Below are 22,079 nucleotides of genomic sequence, written 5' to 3'. Positions count from 1 at the left end.
CTTTCAATTATATTTACATGATATTTATATTCAAAAGCTCAATTGCCACGTGATCCATGTTCACCATCTCCGTGTGGTCCTAACAGTCAATGTCGTGACTTCAATAATCAAGCAGTTTGTTCCTGCCTTCCTGAATATATAGGAAGTCCACCGACTTGTAGGCCAGAGTGCATAATTAGTTCTGATTGCGCACAATCTGAAGCATGCAATAATCAAAAGTGTAGAAATCCTTGTCCGGGAACATGTGGTTTGAATTCGAAATGTTCTGTTGTTAATCATAATCCAATTTGCAGTTGCATTCAAGGCTATACTGGCGATCCTTTCGTTGCTTGCTATCGTATGCGTAAGAATCATTGAATTTTAAACTACAATATAAAATAATATAAACATAATAAGCATAAAATATTATAGATGAACCCGTAGCCCTTGAACCGACATTGGATCCTTGTGCATCTTCACCTTGCGGACCACATTCTAAATGTAAAACTACTGGAACTTCTTATCAATGTTTCTGTTTAGAAGGATATGTGGGACAAGCTCCATTCTGTAAACCAGAATGCGTAAGCAATACTGAATGTTTTAATAACCTAGCATGCATAAATCAAAAATGTCAAGATCCTTGCCCCGGAGCTTGTGGATCCAACGCTAAATGCCGAGTTATTTCTCACTCTCCAGTTTGTGTTTGCTCTGCTGGATATACCGGAGATCCATTCGTACAATGTTCGAAGCAAATGGATATCATTTTACAAGAAAGACCTACACCTTGCGTACCAACGCCGTGTGGCTCTAATGCTATATGCCGCGAACATTATGGCGCTGGTTCCTGCTCATGTCTTCCTGAATATATTGGTAACCCATACGAAGGTTGCCGACCAGAATGCGTTTTAAATTCTGATTGTTCTCCAAATAAGGCTTGTATAAGAAATAAATGTCAAGATCCTTGCCCGGGTACGTGTGGACATAATGCTAATTGTCAAGTAATAAATCATTTGCCCTCTTGTACTTGTCTGCATGGATATATTGGCGATCCATTCAAATTTTGCGCTATACCACAAGATGAACGTAAGTTTTTTTTTATGTGAGAGAACAAGTTTCACTCATTAATTCAATATTTACTAATATATTTCAGCACAAATACCAGAAGCCAAAAATCCATGCTATCCCTCTCCATGTGGACCGAATAGCAATTGCCGAGAAAATAATAATCAAGCCATATGTTCATGTTTACCTACTTATATTGGTAATCCGCCAGGATGCAGACCAGAATGTGTTGTTAGCTCAGAATGTGCCCTTGATAAAGTATGTTTGAATAAAAAATGTATCAACCCTTGTCCCGGGCCCTGTGGCATTAATTCACAATGTAGAATTGTTAATCACAGTCCTATATGTACATGTACCTCAGGTTATACAGGAGATCCATTTTCTTACTGTTATCCTTTGCCACGTAAGTTCAACGATACTTTCAAATTATGAAGTTAAATATTAATTTGTGTAAATATAAGTATTTGGCTTTGCAGCACCTATCAAAATATCAGTCAAGGATGAAATACGAAATCCGTGTTATCCATCACCTTGTGGACCAAATTCTCAATGTCATAACATTGGCGGAACATCTTCTTGTTCTTGTTTGCCTAATTACTATGGTTCTCCTCCCTTTTGCCGTCCCGAGTGTACTGTTAATTCTGAATGTATCAGTAGCAAAGCCTGTATTAAAGAAAAGTGCAGTGATCCCTGCCCTGGTGCTTGTGGTTTTAGGGCTAAGTGCGAAGTATTCAATCATTTGCCTACATGCACCTGCATATCGGGATATGAGGGTGATCCATTTAGCTACTGTAATGAAAAACCTCCAATGAGTAAGTATTATACATTGTTTTAATTATACCACCTGAATTTCGCTGATTTTCTTTTATTATTTCAGAAGATGAAATTGCGTTGAAAGATCCTTGTAATCCTTCCCCGTGTGGCCCTAATGCCAAGTGCCTTAATGGTTTGTGTTCGTGTCACTTTGAATTTTATGGGGATCCTTATACTGGCTGTAGACCCGAATGTGTTCTGAATTCTGATTGTGCACGAGATAAGGCATGCTTGCGTAATAAGTGTGTCGATCCTTGTCCTGGTATTTGCGGAAATAAAGCAATTTGCAATGTGATCAATCACATTCCCATATGTAGTTGTCCACCTGAATTGACAGGAAATGCCCTAATTTCCTGTAGGCCATTTATTGGTAGGTCAAATAGTAATATCTAAATTATGTATGTGTGCATATAACAAAATGTCGTTGTCTTTGTAGAGCAACCTTCTGTCAATCCATGTTATCCTTCACCTTGTGGACCAAACAGTCAGTGTCGCGCTATAAACGGTCAAGCTGTTTGTTCTTGCATTATTGGTTATATTGGCCAACCACCCACTTGCAGGCCAGAGTGTATAGTTAGCTCTGATTGTTTACCGAACCAAGCTTGTAGTAATCAAAAGTGTAAAAATCCATGTCCTGGTACATGCGGAATAAATGCTCGATGTGAAGTATCAAATCACAATCCAATTTGTAGTTGTATTAGTGGTTACATTGGTGATCCATTTTCCAGATGCTATGTTAAACGTACGTAAAATATAACAAAATTTAAATATGATTATTAAAATTACATTCATTTATTAAACTTAAATTTCTTTAGCGCAAGATAATATTCCACAAACTCGAATAAATCCGTGCCACCCATCTCCATGCGGGCCAAATTCTCAGTGTCATGTTTCAAATGATTCTCCATCATGCTCATGTCTATCTGGATTTATTGGACAACCACCGAGTTGCAAGCCAGAATGTATTAGCAATAGTGAATGTGCAAGTAATTTGGCGTGCATCAATCAAAAATGCAGAGATCCATGCCCTGGATCATGTGCGTTCAATGCCGAATGTCGCGTGATTAGTCATACACCAAATTGCTTCTGTTCTGTGGGACATACCGGTGATCCTTTCACAAACTGTTATCAGATAATAGAGAATGTGCAAAAAGACAGCTTAACACCTTGTATTCCATCACCTTGCGGGGCCAATGCCATTTGTAGGGAACAAAACGGTGTTGGCTCGTGTACGTGTTTACCAGAATATGTTGGTAACCCATATGAAAATTGCAGACCTGAATGCATCTTAAACTCAGATTGCTCCTCAAATCGTGCTTGTATAAGAAATAAATGCCAAAATCCTTGCCCTGGCACATGCGGACAGAATGCTAATTGCCAAGTTGTAAACCACTTACCACATTGCACTTGCTATCCAGGCTATACTGGCGATCCATTTAACCTGTGCAATATAATTCAAGAACAACGTGAGTGTTATTTAAACGATAGTAGTATCAATTTTTAGTACTGATTGTATAACGTGTATGATTATATTATATATATTCTAGCAATAAAACAAAATCCTTGCTACCCATCACCATGTGGACCAAATAGTCAATGCCGCGAAAGTGATGATCAAGCTATTTGTTCATGTTTATCAAACTATATTGGAAGCCCACCAGGTTGCCGACCTGAATGTGTAGTTAGTTCCGAATGCAGCTTAAACAAAGCTTGCATAAATCAAAAATGTGCAGACCCTTGCCCTAATACTTGTGGCACTAATGCAAACTGTAATGTGAATAATCATAGCCCAATCTGCACATGTAAACCTGGATATACAGGCAATCCGTTCTCTATTTGCTACTTAATAACAGGTGGGATAAAACTTTTGTGAAGATTTTATCTTAAATATATATAAATATTTTCATTTACATTCTCAATCCTTTACAGTACCAAACGATCCTATAATACCGGGAAATCCTTGCATACCATCACCGTGCGGACAAAATGCTATTTGTGAAAACGTCAATAATTATGCAAAATGTACATGTTTGACTGGATATATAGGATACCCTCCAAATTGTAAACATGAATGTGTTATAAATTCTGATTGTATTAGCAGTTTGGCCTGTATTGATAACAGATGTAAAAATCCTTGTCCAAATTCTTGTGGAAATAATGCTATTTGTATCGTTATTAATCATGCAGCTATTTGCACTTGTCCGAGTGGATATATGGGTGATGCATTTAGCAGTTGCTATCCTATTCCTAAACCATGTAAGCTTCTTGTGTGTGAAATATTTAAATTTAAATTAGTTACAATATCAAATTTTAAAATATAATGTTTTAGCAAATGATGTTATTCATGATCTATGTCATCCATCACCATGTGGTACAAATGCGATTTGTAAAGATGGTATCTGCTCGTGTAAAGTTGAGTTCTTTGGTGATCCTTATATCGGCTGTAGACCAGAATGTACAATTAATTCAGAGTGTATGAGCACATTATCATGTATTACAAATAAATGCTTAGATCCTTGTTTAGGACTCTGTGCTAGTACTGCACATTGCAATGTTATAAACCATATAGCAATATGCAGTTGTCCGCAAGGAATGACCGGAAATGCTTTCATCAGCTGTTCACGCATTCCACGTAAGAATATAATTGCATACTTTTTTTTATTTTCTGATTTAAGACTTTTTATTAAGAGCACTTTTAAACTTGAATAAATAAACAGAGGTATCCGTAAAAAATAAATATTTTCATACCAGCAGCACCGGAAGTAAAACATCCGTGTAACCCATCTCCCTGCGGTCAAAATAGCCAATGTCAGGAGATAAATGGTCAAGCAATATGTTCATGCATAATAGGCTACATAGGAAGTCCACCCACTTGTAGGCCAGAATGTACACTAAGTTCTGACTGCAGTCTTCGTAAAGCTTGCATAAATCAAAAATGTGAAGATCCGTGCCCTGGTACATGTGGAATTCGATCTATCTGCGAAGTCATTAACCACAATCCTTTTTGTAAATGTCCGCCAGGTTATATTGGAAATCCATTCACAAGATGTGAATTGAAACGTGAGTTGCAACATCTAGCTAATATAATTTATAATAGTTGTGCATATTGAAATCAAATCATTTTTTTCTTATTTATTCTAGCGCAAGTTCAAGCAATTAACCATTTGGAAATAGATGTATGTAATCCATCACCTTGTGGTCCAAATTCAATATGCAAAGTTATTGGCGATGCACCTTCTTGCGCATGTTTACCAGAGTTTATTGGCAGTCCACCGTATTGTAGACCTGAGTGCATAAGTAATGGAGAATGTAGTAGCCGCTTGGCATGTATACGCCAAAAATGTAAAGATCCATGTCCAGGAGTTTGTGGAACTAATGCTCAATGCCATGTTATCAGCCATGCTCCTGTATGCGTTTGTCAGCCTGGCTATGTTGGTGATCCATTCACTGGTTGTTATATTGATCCTATAAAAGAACGTCCTGTAAAATATATCAACCCTTGTATGCCATCTCCTTGTGGTATAAATGCCATGTGCAGAGAACAGAATGGTGCTGCAAGTTGTTCCTGTTTATCTGATTATATTGGCAATCCATATGAAGGATGCAGGCCAGAGTGTGTCTTGAATTCAGATTGTCCGCCTAGTCGAGCATGCATAAGAAATAAATGTCATGATCCTTGCCCGGGAACTTGTGCGCAAAACGCGTTTTGTCAAGTTATAAATCACATACCATCTTGCACTTGTTATCCACGTTATACTGGCGATCCATTTAGATATTGCAGTATAGCTATAAGTGAACGTAAGCATAACGTTATTTCGAATCATGTTAAATATCATAACACTTCCAACTATAAACCATAAAATAATTTCAGCAAAATTAGCAGATGTAAAGGACCCATGTCGCCCTTCACCATGCGGACCAAATTCTCAATGCGTTATTGTGAATGATCAAGCAAGTTGTTCTTGCTTACAAACATACGTTGGAACACCCCCAAATTGTCGCCCAGAATGCATTGTCAGCTCTGAATGTGCCCTGGATAAAGCATGTGTTAATCATAAATGCATTGATCCTTGTTCTGAGCAATGCGGTATTAACGCTAAATGTAAAGTAATAAATCACAGTCCAGTGTGTACATGTGCAGTAGGCTATACAGGAGACCCGTTTTCTCGTTGCTACTTAGTTCCTCGTAAGATATTATAATAAAAACCCGAATGTTAAATATTATTGAAATATTTATTAAAATTTTTTTTGTCAGCTCCTCAACCAGCGATAGTTCATGAATACCAAAATCCCTGTTATCCGTCACCATGCGGAATATACTCTCAATGCCGAGACGTTGGAGGCTCGGCTTTATGCATGTGTTTGCCAAACTATTTTGGAATGCCTCCAAATTGCAGACCCGAGTGTGTTATTAATTCTGATTGTATCAGTAGTAAATCATGCATAAATGGAAAATGTAGGGATCCATGCCCCAACTCATGTGGTGTTAATGCTATATGCCATGTAAATAATCACATTCCGATTTGCACATGTCTAGAAAGTTATGTAGGCGATCCATTCATAAGTTGTCATTTAAGACCTAACATACGTAAGATAAACCTTCATATTAAACTAATTAGCATATTATTACGGCAATATTTCATTTTACTTAATATTCCAGAGGATAAACCTATACCACAAGACCCTTGTAATCCATTCCCATGCGGATCCAACGCACACTGCTCAAATGGTATATGTACTTGCATATCTGAATATCACGGTGACCCATACACAGGATGTCGTCCAGAATGTATATTGAATTCAGATTGTGCAAGAAACAAAGCTTGTATTCGCAATAAATGCACTGATCCTTGCCCTGGTACATGCGGCAGTCAAGCTATTTGTAACGTTGTGAACCATGTTCCTATATGTAGTTGCCCGCATGATATGACTGGAAATCCATTCATATCCTGCAGAATTTTGCCTCGTATGTATTTATTCTCAATTATATTTTAGTTTAAAAAATAATTTATTGATTTATATAAATCGATATTTTAGCACCTAAAATTGCTGATCCTTGTAATCCATCACCATGCGGTCTATACAGTGCATGTCGTGTTATAAATAAGCAAGCAATTTGTACATGTTTGCCCAACTATCACGGGACTCCACCATCATGCAGGCCAGAATGTGTAGTAAATTCAGAATGCGACTTATCTCTAGCCTGCAATAACTTCAGATGTATAGATCCTTGTATAGGAGCATGCGGATTAAATGCTAGATGCACAGTCAGAAGTCATACGCCAGTATGCAGTTGCCCAACTTTATATACTGGCGATCCTTTCTCCAGATGTCATGCTATCCGTAAGACAATAATAATTGCAATATTTACTTTACGAATCATATAGATGTTGACTATTAGTTGAGAATATTTATATATACACACATATATATATATATATATATATATATATATATATGTATATATATATATATATATATATCAAACATTCTTTAATTAATTAAAATAGCTCTAATGGAAGAACCAAAGCCAATACCATCAAATCCTTGTCTGCCACCTCCGTGCGGACCGAATGCCCAATGTAAATCTCACGGTGATACTTATAGTTGCTCTTGTCTCCCTGAATTTATCGGACAACCACCATACTGTAGGCCAGAATGTATAAGTAATTCCGAGTGTGCAAAACACTTGGCTTGTCTTAACCAGAAATGCCGTGATCCTTGTCCAGCATCTTGCGGATATAATGCCGAATGCCATGTGTCAAATCACATACCGCATTGCATATGTCTCCAAGGATATGTTGGAAATCCATTTACTTCGTGTTCTAAACCAACACGTAAGCGTTTATATTTACGACTTAAGAAATTAAAACGTAAAAGGTGCTTTACCAACTAAAACAGCAATAAATAAAATAAGTATTAGATGTGATAAAACTCATAAAATAAAAGTTAATCAAAATCACATTTAATTATTTAATAAAAAAAATAACAAAAGTAAATAAAAAAGCGTTAATCCTGAATCTAAAAATCATTTTAATAATAAAATTTAACTACCCCATGGCAAACATTATTTCACACTAATTTTAGTTATTCACTTGGGTGCATGCAATCATTGATCAAATTTTTGATGAACAATCAAAGGTTTAGAGTCTATATTGACTTGTCATATTTATTTCTGTGTATTTAAGTAATTCAAGTATTTACTATTAACAGTAAATAATAGTTTTATATAAATAACATAATATTTGCATCATTGCATGAAATCATAAGTTGAGAATATTAATTTTAATGCTAAGTGCATGTAATTTGAGTTGCAAATTTGTGGGATTTTTAATATTAGTTTTATATTTTATATATAAGCTTAAGAAACTCTAAATCATGGTTCACCAATTTTTTAGTTGATTCATTTCATGCAAGTTTGTTTAGAATTAACCTTTTCATTTAAAAATTATTCTTTGAGCATTTTTTTACTTTTCAATTACAATCTGTTATACTAGTATATTAAGTAATTGTTTTGACTTTATTATATGGATTTTTAATGGTGGAAACCCAGTAGTTGTCTAATCCATTTCTGACTAAGTAACTATACTCGAAGCATTTGTTGACATTTTTATGCGAATATCAGCATATATATGCAGCTTCCAACAGGAGGCGATTTCCATTTGAGGCTATATTTGAGATCTATAGCCTCAGGTGGAAATTTGACACCAAAGTAACCTGATTTTGGGTTTTGGCGGTAGCGGAAATTAAACCAGCGAACCCGGGACTTGTTTGTGCTAGCCCAAGTTCGAATTGTTTACTCCACCGCCGGGCCCAAATTTATAATATAGATATATCTGCAATATTTGTTGTTTGTAAACTTAAAATTTAGTAAAACATTAAATATGATTTTTATATTTGATTATTCAGCTATTCCATCGACACCTCCACGATTACCAAAGGATCCATGTCATCCATCACCTTGCGGACACAATGCGATATGCCGCACGGAGTACGACAGAGCCCTTTGCGAATGTATCACAGATTACCACGGAGACCCATACCAAGTTAGTAATATTATATATTGTAAATACGCAGATAAATTTATTAAGTTATTAGTATTATTCAAGTACGGTCCAGCAAGTTCTTTTTATCAATATTAAATACATAAATAAAATAACTATTTATATAACTTTAATTAACTTATTAATAATAATTCTGTCTGGATTTATTTTTTTATATAACTTTTCACTAATCGCACATCTTATATAGAAACGTATTTTACATTTGAATTAAATGCTTTGTTCTATAAATAGTATACTTAAAAGTTCAAATTTTTCATAACTTACGGAATTGATTAATGAGTCGCGCGCAATTACAAAATTATTGATTTTATTCGCAAAAATATAATGAAGAAATAATAATAAGAAATCCAATATAACAGCGACAGAATTTTTCTAAATTACAAGTTACTATGAGAATTCTTTATACTTCTTTAATTCTATCTAGATTTCTAATTAATATGAGAAAACATAAATGTTTACAGAAATGTAAATATATCAAACTTTTCAAGTAACTGGAAACTTTAAATATGAGAAAGATCGAAAACTATTTTATCAGTTTTCATTACTTTTGTATCATTTTATAAATAAAATACAATATAATTTTAAACAAATTGTATATGCTATAATAATCATGATCACTTTACTTTTGAAGAGTATAATAATTTATCATTTAATAATTTTACAATAATTTAAATAAATTGAAATATTAGTATTTTCAATTCATTTATTGAATTAATCAAATATATTATGGAATGTAATATTGTTATATATTTTATGGAGGATTGTAGGATTGTAATATTGTTATCTATTTAAAAGTTATAACTGGTCAAATATTTTAAAATGTTTAGTGGTTATGTGAACGTTATATTAGTAAATAATACCATAAGAAATAAAATATCTTGAAATAGCTCTAACACTACGATCGTACGAGCGGTGTAATCTCGAAAACATTCGTACATTTTAAGATGTATGCATAGATAGCACTTTGCGACATTAATTTTTTTCCTGAGATGTTATGATAGTTTTTCAGTAATTCGAGGACGCTGATTCCGAAAACGAATCAGAAGTTCGTTAACAGCTCTAGTTTTTGAGATATGCCAATATGCTAGTTTTACCACACATTGCAATATAAAATACAACGTATTTTATTTTGTCTTCAAAGCTCTTTTTATATGATTTTCGAGCATGGACCTAAGGCCTAGCTGATTTCGTCATAAGCTACATTTGTCAGCCATCATGTGCATGTACCATCTTCTTTGATCCTGCAAAGACTTGATGTTTTGGTGGATACTCTCGCCCTGCTCTTCGCTAATATCTCCAACATTTTCTAAAAACCATTCTAAACAAGAGTGCGGGTGTTGAAATCAAATCAATTACATCAAATATATCAGTTTTCAAAATTTTCTTTCTTCTTTTTTAATGTTGGTCTGCATCTATTTTTTGGCAGGCAGGAGATGTTGACGTTCTAGGTTGTTCATAATTAGCACAATTAGCATAGCTCAATATCATTGGGGTTGTGGTTTATGACAATTTCCTTCTATTGTCTAGAAAAAGCAACCGTCGTGGTGATTGAGATTTTTTCTAAATGATGGAGATATTAGAATTATATCATCTTTTTTATTCTGGATAAAAACGTAAACATACTACGCAATTTTTAACCCGTGTTTTATCTTTATTGCGCAATTTAGTTTTAAAGTGGTTGAAATATGATGTTGTTACACAGTTGACATAGGTTTCCGGTATTTGTCGAAAACATATTAAACATAGGTGTAACAAAAACTACTGGAATTATGTTCACAACGTCTTAGAGTCGAAGCCATACCAAAAATAGCAGATAAAACTCTTATTTATTCGTTAAATTGCCTTAGGAATAGTACCTTAAAACTCAAAGCTGGAGCTGTTACGAAAAAATGGAAGATATATTTGAAATCAGCGAGCAATTCTGAGTGGATTTAAAAAAAAGTTCGAGGAAAAAAATTAAAGTGCCAATTTTGTCGCGCAGTGTAGTAGACTATAAAATATATGTCGAGCACTTTAATTCGAAAAATTTATGATGCGAATTTATTATCAATGGCGAGATTCAAATATTTTATGTATTTTATAGGGATGCCGACCAGAATGTCTGCTAAATTCCGACTGTCCGATGAACCGTGCATGTTTGCGAAACAAATGCCAAGATCCGTGCCCAGGAACGTGTGGAGTAAACGCTCAATGCACTGTGGTAGCGCACGTACCAAGCTGTTCGTGTCTTGAAGGATACACTGGAGATGCGTTCAGACAATGTTTGCAGATTACATATAGAGGTAAAAAAATACATTATTACATTATAACAATGATTTCTTTACTACATCTTTGATTTCTTAAAAAATCAAATTACAATGAATTTTTGAACTTCCAATAAATTAATGAAACTTTTGTTTGGCCTGTGTATTTTCTTTAGAAACCCCAGCTGCAAGAGACCCATGTAACCCATCACCTTGCGGGCAGCACACGATTTGTCGAGCACTTAATGGACAAGCGATCTGCGAATGTCTGCCTGGCTTCTTCGGTCAGCCAACTAGCGGATGTCGACCTGAATGTACTATAAGCTCAGATTGTGCGCAAGACAGAGCTTGTGTAGCTCGTAAATGTGTCGACCCGTGCACTTCAGGAAGCAATATTTGTGGATTTGGAGCACGGTGCAGAACAGTCAACCACAGCCCACTATGCTCTTGTCCTCCGCCACTAATAGGCGATCCATTTGTGAGATGTATTGAGCGTACAAGTAAGTCCAACCGTTAATCTGTATTCTACCAGTGTTTGAATTTTTTTAATGAGCTACCTGTAAATCGTATAATATGCATAAATGTATTATCTTTATTATTTAGTAATTAATAAGTAATCTTTATTATTTAGTAATTATTATAAATATCTTTATTATTTAGTAATTAAAATTGAAACATTTATTTTATTTTAAAGTTGAACCGGTAGACCCTTGCAATCCATCACCATGCCAAGGTAACGGGCAATGTAGAATTCACAATGGCGCTGCTATATGTATTTATCCTGAATGTGTTATCAACCAAGACTGCCCACGTGATAAAGCCTGTTTCGGTCAGAAGTGCAGAGATCCATGTTCTATAGATGCTTGTGGAATCAATGCTTTATGTAACGCAATTAATCACAAAGCCGTTTGTACTTGTCCACCTGGTTATGTGGGCTCGCCACACATCGATTGCAGATTGCAAATAATTGAAGATGGTAAGAAAAAAAATAAAATAAATCTTTATTATTTTATTTTTGATACCATAAATCATTTCTAATCAATATCTCTTGAGTTTTTGCTATAATCACTTTTGTTCTGCAGTACCAAAACCAGAATGTGTAGAAGATAAAGATTGTTCGAATGATAAAGCTTGTTTGGCGGGCAGATGTTTGAATCCATGTCACGATAATCCCAGTATTTGCGGAGTAAACGCTGAATGTCACGTCCAACTTCATAGGCCGGTTTGTACTTGTAGAAATGGATTTACTGGCCATGCTCAGCACGTTTGCTATGAGAGTGAGTATCATTATTACATATTAAATGTTCATGATAAATGTTCGTGATATAATTCAAAAAATTACTTAATGGTTTTCAAATATAATCAGAAATTATGTTTGAGTTGGATGACTTTTTTACAAAATTTAGCACCTGACCATGTTCGACCTATCTTTTATGCGACGAATATTTTCTGTATTTATGTAAGAGTCAGTATGCATTTGTAGAGGCAATTTTATATACTTGCATAATATTACAACTAATATATTTAATTATTTCATCTTATTTGTGTTCATCCTAGTTGGTTGCCGCCACAATTCTGACTGCCCTGCCCAACTCGCTTGCGTAAATCGCGAGTGCATCGACCCTTGTCTATCAACACAGTGTGGCGTAAACGCACGCTGCATAGCAGACTCGTATCATCACGCACGATGCCATTGCCTACCAAATCACGCTGGTGATCCATTGGTTCAATGTCTAAGACCTGAATGCTCATCGGATCGCGATTGCCCGCACGATTTAGCATGCCGCAATCAACGATGCGTTGACCCGTGCGATTGCGCTCCTGGTGCTCAATGTACTGTCATCAATCACCGTGCACAATGCAGTTGTCCGACTGGATATGCCGGGGATCCACATACTGCTTGCAAGATAGGTAAGTCATTAATGATCTCTTTTAAGTGATCTGATAAAGATTTATTTCGATTTATCAGAAATCATGTATTATTTTTATAATTATTGATTGAATTATTTAAAAATTAATAATTTTATCATACTTTAGTTCCAATTGAGAGGGCGCCACAATGTACAACTGATGCAGATTGCTCTAGCAGACTAGCTTGCTTCAGCGGCATATGCAAAAATCCATGTAGTGAAACCAATCCTTGCGGTATACATGCCAGCTGCTCCGTGGTAGATACTTTGCCACTCAGAACGATAGCTTGCCAATGTGATGTTGGTTATACTGGTGATGCAAGAGTTGAATGCAAATTAGGTAAAAAGAATATTTCATACTGCTTTTGAAGTAATTCATTTGACGGTTCTTATGATTTTATTTAATGTTTTTACTCTTATTTATTTATTTATATTCCCGTCATTTTTAGAAAAAGTTGGCTGCAGTAGTGATAATGATTGCGCGTTTACTGAAACCTGTCGCAACACACAATGTGTAAATCCATGTCAAGTTGGAAGTCCATGTGCCCTATCGGCCGAATGTGAAGCTCATTCGCATAAGGCTACATGTAGATGCCCCATTGGGCTAGTAGGCGATCCATTCGTCAACTGCTACAGAGGTGATTTTATATTAATTCACATCAATCCTTCATTTTTTTGCAGTGAGATTTATTAAAAATAAAAATAACTATTTTGTTATTTGTCACGTCTACAATTATTATATCAATTAGAAAATATTACTGCTCACAAATTTTATTCTTCAATTAATAAATATTAAATAAACGAAATACAATTTAACGGAATGTTTTAGTTTTAAATGTTCATATTGAAAATAAATGATATTTTATGAAATAATAAAACACTCATGTTATTATTAATAATAAAATTTTCATGTTTTTTAGTACAACAAACGTTGGTCAAATGTGTATCAGATTCAGAATGTGCGGATGATCGCGGATGCATAAACGGACGATGCCAAGATCCATGTGCAGAAGCAAACCCATGCGGTGGACATGCCACATGCAGCGTACGTAGACATCGCCCAATATGCCAATGTCCTCCAAATTGGGGAGGCGACCCACAAATACAATGCTACCAACGTAAGTATAATATTGGTACTTTTTTCGGCACCTATTAAATATGTCACTATTCATGTTCTTACGATATTAAACAGTAATGGAATTAATAATAAGGTTCTTAAAAAGCTATCAATAACATATTCATGTTCCTAGGACTATGTTAGTTTAGTCTTGGTATAGGTTTTTGCATTATAAATTTGATGGAAAAATTATGTCAATTTAATTAATAATATTTTGAATTTTAGCTGAATGTCAAGCTGATCATGATTGTCCATATGATAAGGCATGCATAGGAAACAAATGTTTGAATCCTTGCACTTATGGAGAAACAATACACTGTGGTCGCGGAGCGGAATGCAGACCACAAGCACATCGCGCTAACTGTGTTTGTCCACAAGGTAAACATATAATATATATCTCTAAAGCATCCGAATTATTCCGAATCTAAATGAAATATTTGATATAGATTCATTTTCATAAATTGAAATATCTATTTTCAGTTTTAAGTAATTAATTGTAATTAGTCTTCAATTTAATAAGTATATTATTTTCATAGGAATGCAAGGAGATCCGTTTATCAGCTGTGTTGAAGGAATGTGCCAATATAATGATGATTGTGCAGATGATGAAGCGTGCGACAGGCTAAATAGAGTTTGTAGAAAAGTTTGTGATTTTGATACATGCGCTGAAGGTGCTATTTGTGAAGCCAGAAGACATCAACCTACATGTAGATGTCAACCTGGATTATTCGGCGACCCCTATGTTGAATGCACAGGTAAGACAAAAATAATATGAGAAATCCATATTTTTACTTTACTACTGATAATAAACCAATCACTTTCTGTTTTTCATTGTTCATTGACATTCTTATTAAGATATGTGCTGTATAATATGAATATAATTTATATTCTATTATTTTTCATATTACAATTATCTTGGTTTACTTACAGCACCTAAACAACCTTTGCTTCCACAACCGGAATGTCAATATGATGCTGATTGTCCGAGTCGTCTGGCATGTATCAACAACATTTGCGTTGACCAATGCCGAATGAATTTGCATACTTGTAGTCCTGATCAAATCTGCACAGTTTTGGATACGCTACCTTTACGAACAGTTGTTTGTAAATGTGCTGAAGACAGAATTATAACCGAGGACGGCCGCTGTGCTGAGATAACTCGAGATAAACCAATGTGTAGAAATGATCACGAGTGCCCTGACTCAGATCGTTGCCATCACGGTGCTTGTATAGAGGCTTGCAAACTTGATAGATGTGGAGTTAATGCTATTTGCACAAGTAGAAGACATAAAGTTGATTGCAAATGTGCTCCTGGTTATCAGGGAAATCCACATAAAGAATGCATTCCAAGTAAGTAAAAACTGATGTTACTTATATCACTATCTTATTGATATTATTTCATGCTCAACATTAGTTCTATATTAATTTATAATTATTAAATATTTAATAATTCAATTTCAGTGCCCAAACACCCATCTTACATACCGCAAGCAGAATGTTATCACGATGAAGATTGTCCTTCCGACAGAGTATGCCAGCGCGAACGTTGTGTTAACCCTTGTCTGCAAGAAGGCGTTTGCGCCCGAACAGCTTTCTGCCACGCTACCAGGCACCGCGCAGTATGCAGGTGCCCCGATGGCTACAATGGCAATCCACAAATAGATTGTATACCACGTAAGTAGTAGTTTTTGATAGCCTTTTAGTGATGGTTTTCAATTTTTTATTTAAATCAAAAGACTCAATTTTTAAAATTTGTCTGTTAAATTCTATTTTTTAATATATAATTATCATTATTTTCAATTTATCTTCCCATTTACCTCTTACTTTATAACTTAAATTTTTCTTTCTATTTGTAATTTAAATAATATTTTTTACAGCTTCAGAAGCAACAATCGGCTGCAAATCAGATTCAGAATGTACTCTTTCTGAATCATGTGTTAATAGGCTTTGCATTAATCCATGCAATTGCGGAGAAAATACTATATGCCATGTCACCCAACATCATCCAATATGTTATTGCAAACCAGGATATTCAGGAAATGCTCAAATTGGTTGTGTCAAATGTAAGTTGTACAAAAAAATTATTTAATGATATAATTAAATCATAAAAATGTTATCCATATCTTAACATATTTTTTATTTATAGTGGGCTGTGAATCAAATCATGAATGTAGTGATGATAAACAATGTTTCAATGGAGAATGCATAAGCTCATGTTTATTGAATGATCCTTGCGCAGTAAATGCCGAATGCTACGGAACAAATCATCGTGCTGCTTGCAGATGCGCATCAGGTTTCGAAGGCAACCCATTACATCGTTGCGAGCGTATTGAATGCGTGCAAAACTCAGATTGTCCGCTTAGTCGCTCTTGTGTCAATCGACATTGCGTTGATCCTTGCGCACAAAGCTCACAAATTTGCGCTCAAAATGCCATCTGTACTGTGAGAGATCACCATGCTGCCTGTAGATGCCCAGAAAGTCATCCTCTTGGAGATCCAACATCATATTGTCAACGCAGACCTATATTCCAAGATAAACCAGAATGTGAAATTGATCCGGATTGCCCAAGTCGAATGGCCTGCATAAGACAGACTTGTCAAGATCCATGCAGAGAATTACATCCATGTACATCATCTTCCAGATGTAGCGTCCTAGACACTGTTCCAGTACGAACAATGGTTTGCGAATGTCCTGATGGCTGGGTACCAGAAATTAATGGCGAGTGTCGACCTATACCTTTACCATCCCCACCAGGCTGTACTTCTGATGCAGATTGCCCAGACTCCGAAGCTTGCATTAATAGGCAATGCCACAATCCTTGTGATTGCGGCCTACATGCTACTTGTTTCGTGCGAAACCACAGACCAATTTGTTCATGTGAAGAAGGTATGGAAGGTAATCCGAATATTGCCTGCCGCACTGTAGGATGCCGCGTTGATTCCGAATGCGGTTCAAGCAGGGCTTGTGTGAATGGTCAATGTATTGATCCTTGTTTGTTAAGAGAACCATGCGGAATAAACGCTGAATGTTTTGTTAGGCATGGACATGCAGAATGCAGATGTTTAAGCGGTTATAGAGGAAACAGTTATGAGCGCTGTGTTCCTGTTGGATGTAGAAGTAATAATGAATGTCCTATGGATCGACAGTGTATTGACGGGCAATGCATAGATGCATGTTTATATGATAATCCTTGCTCTTCGAGAGCAGAATGTCGAGTGCAGAATCACCAACCAGTATGTAGATGTCCAAATGGTTGGATTGGAAATCCATATATTCGCTGTCGACTAGAGCCCCAACCGGAATGCTTAATTGATACAGATTGTGGAGCTACATTAGCCTGTCTTGACGGGACATGTAAAGATCCATGCGAAGTTCTAGAACCGTGTAGAAGACCGGCCGAATGTCACGTGGTTCCATCAGCACCAGTGCGCACAATGTATTGTGAATGTCCTAACGGATATATTAGTTCTGGAGAAGGTACTTGCAAAGCCGTTCCCGCCATAGTAACAACAACAGACGGTTGTGTTTCAGACACAGATTGTCCAACCGACAAAGCGTGCGTGAGAGGTTATTGCAGGGATCCCTGCAATTGTGCATTGAATGCTGAATGCCGCGTACGTGATCATAGACCAGTTTGCTCTTGCAAACAAGGTTTTGAAGGGAATCCAGAATTACACTGCGTTCGATCAGGCTGCAGATCTGATCAAGATTGTTCAGGAAAACATCGTTGTTCAGATAGACGTTGCGTACCAGTATGTCCAGCCTGTGGAATAGGCGCCGATTGCTATGCAATTGATCACCGGCCAATTTGTGAATGTCCCGCAGGTTTATCAGGTGATCCCCAAAACTCTTGTATTCTTGTGGGATGCCGTAGTGATTCAGATTGTCCATCAGAACGTGCTTGCGTAAATGATAAATGTGTTGATCCTTGTGCTAATAATGGTCCATGCTCTTCTGGTGAAGAGTGTGAAGTGAGATACCATAAAGCGCAATGCCTGTGCGCTCCTGGATTTAGGCAAATAAGTGACGGCATTTGTCAACGGGAACGTGATGAAAGTTGTATAGTGGATGGTGATTGCGCTTCGCGTTTAGCTTGCATAGGAGGTGATTGCATTAATCCATGTAATGTTACAGCGCCATGTGGAGTTAATACTATGTGTACTGTACTTGATACTTTGCCAGTTCGTACAATGATATGCGAATGCCTACCTGGATATCAAGGAAATGCTGCTGTTCAATGCGATAAGAGTAAGTACAAGAGAATACTTCTTCATATTTAAAATAATATTTCAAATTACTAACTCCTTTGCTCATATGTTCGATATGTAACTAAACAGATGATAGGTATATTAAATTTTAATCTCAATGAAAGAAATTATAGAAAAATAATTCATTTATAGACAAATTTAATTTATAGTACAAATACTACATAATTTAAGTTTGGCTATCAAGAATATTTTTAATATTGATTTTAATATTTTAATAATTTAAATATTTGGGAATATTTCAGCTATTGTATGTCGCACTGAGAAAGGATACATGCTTGATGAATCAGGCCGTTGTTCTTGCGCACCTGGCAACGCAGCCGATGAAAATGAAGATTGCGTACCATGCAGACCTGAACTTGGCATGAGAATCACACCAGACGGACGTTGTGCTTGCGCTCTAGAGAGGGGTATGGTGATTGATGAGCGTGGCAGATGCATATGTCCAGTAGAGCATGGATATAAATTAGACGAGTCAGGATGGTGTGTGCGAGTAGAACGACCAGAGTGTGAAACTGATGATGACTGTGCTGATGACAAAAGATGCGGTAAGGAGTCTAAAGTTTGTGAAGACCCATGTTTGGATAAAGTATGTGGAGTAAATGCTTTCTGTAATGCAACTCGTCATAGAGCAATCTGTCAGTGCATAGCTGGCTATATTGGAAATCCAGACGAAATATGCAGTAAGTAAAAAAATATCTGAAACTTTCATCATTTGTACCAATATTCTATGATGCTAATCTGATGTGATTACTATTTTTTTTTAGAACATGACAAACAAATCCGAACAGATTTTCCATCACCGGATATAGAAGTCAATTGTCAAGCGGACGGCGTTAAAGTGGATATACATATTCTTGAAAAAGGATTTAATGGCGTTCTTTATGTGAAAGGACATAGTAAAAATCCTAATTGCCGCAGATTACTAAATCTACCTCCTGATGGTCCACCAAGAACTGAAATATTCAAAGTACTTTTTGGAACATGTGGTCTTATTCACGTTAATGGTCAAGCCAGTTTCGTTTTGGTTATACAGAAACATCCTAAATTAGTCACGTACAAAGCTCAGGCTTATCATATTAAATGTGTGTACAGAACTGGCGAACAGAATGTGACATTAGGTTTTAATGTAGCTATGCTAACAACTGCTGGAACAATAGCCAATACAGGACCTCCGCCTACATGTATGATGAGAATAGTAACTCATAATGGTTTAGAAATAAACTCTGCTGAAATTGGTGATAACTTAATGTTGCAAGTTGATGTTCAGCCTTCAAGTGAGTAATATTTATTTGTTTAACTTTAATTTGACAATTCTATAATCATTCAAAATGACTATTTGTTCTTTTTCCGTTTAGTTTAATTTAATTTAACTGTTAAAATTTATCTCTCATGATATTTTTAATAATATTATTAACATTATTTTGCAGCAATTTATGGCGGATTTGCGCGCAGTTGCGTCGCTAAGACAATGGAAGATAGCGTAGAAAATGAATACATAGTAACAGATGCTGACGGTTGCGCAACAGATCCTAGTATTTTTGGCGAATGGGAACATAGTTCAGAGTCTAACTCTTTATTGGCCAGTTTCAATGCTTTTAAGTTCCCGTCCAGTGATAATATACGATTCCAGTGCAATATTCGCGTCTGCTTTGGTAGATGCCAACCGGTCAACTGTAGAGGATACGACGCCTTCGGAAGGAGACGCAGACGAAGAGAAGCAGTGCAGTTCCTGGACGAAGAAGCGGCCAGAAACGCATCTAGAGCCGTTCAGCCTAAACAGGATGCTCTTGAAGGACAACTTAGAGAAGAAATTACGATACAGTCAAATGCCATCTTGACGTTTGAGAGGAGGGAAGAAAGCGGACGTTATTCGTCGGCTGGCTCATCTCAAGGTTCGTAGAATATTTATAATATTAGTACGAATATAAATTGGAATACCGTCATATTATTAACATCCCGAAGAAACGTATTTGAGCAAATTTGGAAAAAGTATGTGTGTGTGTATGCGCGTGTGTGTGTGAACAGATATTTTGCCGTAAATCGACTTTTCTTCAAAAACGGCTGGACCGATTTCAAAATTTAAAAGCTTTGCATGTATCTCGATGAGGACTGGTATTTATCAATTTTGCGCGACTATCAGCCAAGCCGTTTCTTTGTAAATAGCAGAAAAGTGAAAAATTTTTCGTTTACGTTTTAGCCTGAAATTCTGAATCGATTTTGAAAATTCAAAAACCTGATGATTAGTTTTAGATAGATGATTTTTATGATTTGATGATAGATATCATAGCCTTATAGATCATACTAAAACATTACGGCCCTAGGACTAGTCATTTAATTTCAAAAATTCGTCGAAGTTTGCAAATATTAGTATCGTTTTTTCGTTTGTCCAAATTAGAACTTACATCGACGATTGCTTAAAAACGCCTGAACCGATTTCAAAAATTTAAATGCCAATCGATGCATTTCGATGTGTATTATCTTTTCTCAGTTTCATGCGACGATCGGCTGGGTCATTTCTTTGTAAGCGACAGAAATGTGAAAAAATTTCGTCCACGTTTTAGCTCTCAATTATGAATCGATTTCAAAAAATCAAAAACTTTTCGAAAGGTATTGGTTGAGAATGATACTGATTAGTTTTAGGTAAAAATCTACCGATTGTCTTATATGTAGATCATACTAAAATGTTACGGCCCTACGACAAATAGTTCAATGTTAAAAATTAATTTAAGTTTGAGACAATATTATAGTCAAAAGTGTCAAAAGTTGCTTTGGTGATGTGATGAGTCAAACATTATTAATTCATTAAAATTTAAAATAATAAAGCTACAATTTTAGGGCATTCAAGAACGTGGCTGTGCAATATAATTAATATGACTGCAGTTAATTTAAAGGTGTTTGAGAAACTTCTATTTGAAATCGCAATGTTTAGATTGAATTGGAAGCGATAACTTTATTATTAAAATAAACAGTTAAAAATTTTATCTAAATATCTAAATTTCAATATCGATTAATTAAGTCGATTCTTAAACATTTCGGGAAGTTCATGCAACTTGCCTTAAGGATAAATGCCACTTTCAACTAGGTTCGTACATAATATTTAATATATGTAATCTGCTTGATTTTTTATATGCATTGTATTATACCATCTTACCATGATTGATATTAATTTTCCAAAGTAAACTTATTTATATAATTTACATCAGTAATATATGGAAATTAATTCAATTCATTTAAAATACAATATAAATTACATTTCCAGTCATTTAATATTTTCTCGTTGATGCGAAGCAAATATAAAACTGAATGCATGAACTTCGCGAAATGTGTAAGATTGCGATTTCGAATAGAATTTTCTCAAACACATTTAAATTAACTGTAATTATATTAATTATATTGCGAGACACGCTTGTATGCTCTAAAATTATAGCTTATTATTTTAAATTTTAATGAATTAATAATGTTTGACTCGTCACATCACAAAAGCAATTTTGACAATAATATTTTCTTAAACTTTTATGAATTTTTAACCTTGAACTTTTTGTCGTAGGGCCGTAACATTTTAGTCTGTTTTGTAAGACCATGATATCTAATATCTTTCGAAAAGTTTTTTATTTTTTAAAAT

The 22,079-nt window shown here is 35.5% G+C and overlaps 1 protein-coding gene across 1 annotated transcript in view; it reads left to right on the top strand.

Moving 5' to 3' along the window:
• Positions 1-22,079, top strand: part of LOC113388013 — a 274,449-nt gene that overhangs the window by 250,579 nt on the left and 1,791 nt on the right. Inside the window, 34 exon segments of the mRNA XM_026625420.1 lie at positions 38-337; positions 397-1,062; positions 1,145-1,444; positions 1,518-1,853; positions 1,922-2,224; positions 2,291-2,596; positions 2,676-3,326; positions 3,402-3,707; positions 3,784-4,110; positions 4,184-4,486; positions 4,609-4,914; positions 5,002-5,652; positions 5,726-6,040; positions 6,110-6,442; positions 6,515-6,820; positions 6,892-7,197; positions 7,365-7,691; positions 8,764-8,900; positions 11,002-11,200; positions 11,338-11,661; positions 11,856-12,137; positions 12,244-12,438; positions 12,719-13,072; positions 13,199-13,411; positions 13,521-13,709; positions 13,992-14,189; positions 14,414-14,566; positions 14,725-14,943; positions 15,119-15,862; positions 16,066-16,251; positions 16,335-18,437; positions 18,700-19,137; positions 19,222-19,731; positions 19,885-20,316. Of these exon segments, the coding sequence (XP_026481205.1) occupies positions 38-337; positions 397-1,062; positions 1,145-1,444; positions 1,518-1,853; positions 1,922-2,224; positions 2,291-2,596; positions 2,676-3,326; positions 3,402-3,707; positions 3,784-4,110; positions 4,184-4,486; positions 4,609-4,914; positions 5,002-5,652; positions 5,726-6,040; positions 6,110-6,442; positions 6,515-6,820; positions 6,892-7,197; positions 7,365-7,691; positions 8,764-8,900; positions 11,002-11,200; positions 11,338-11,661; positions 11,856-12,137; positions 12,244-12,438; positions 12,719-13,072; positions 13,199-13,411; positions 13,521-13,709; positions 13,992-14,189; positions 14,414-14,566; positions 14,725-14,943; positions 15,119-15,862; positions 16,066-16,251; positions 16,335-18,437; positions 18,700-19,137; positions 19,222-19,731; positions 19,885-20,316 (13,218 nt within the window).

Source organism: Ctenocephalides felis, unplaced genomic scaffold (assembly GCF_003426905.1).
Source record: "Ctenocephalides felis isolate EL2017-DRISC unplaced genomic scaffold, ASM342690v1 CF-g0.4_SCAFFOLD_03572, whole genome shotgun sequence".
In the NCBI taxonomy this organism is placed as follows: domain Eukaryota; kingdom Metazoa; phylum Arthropoda; class Insecta; order Siphonaptera; family Pulicidae; genus Ctenocephalides; species Ctenocephalides felis.
This window is presented reverse-complemented; position numbering and strand designations above follow the sequence as displayed.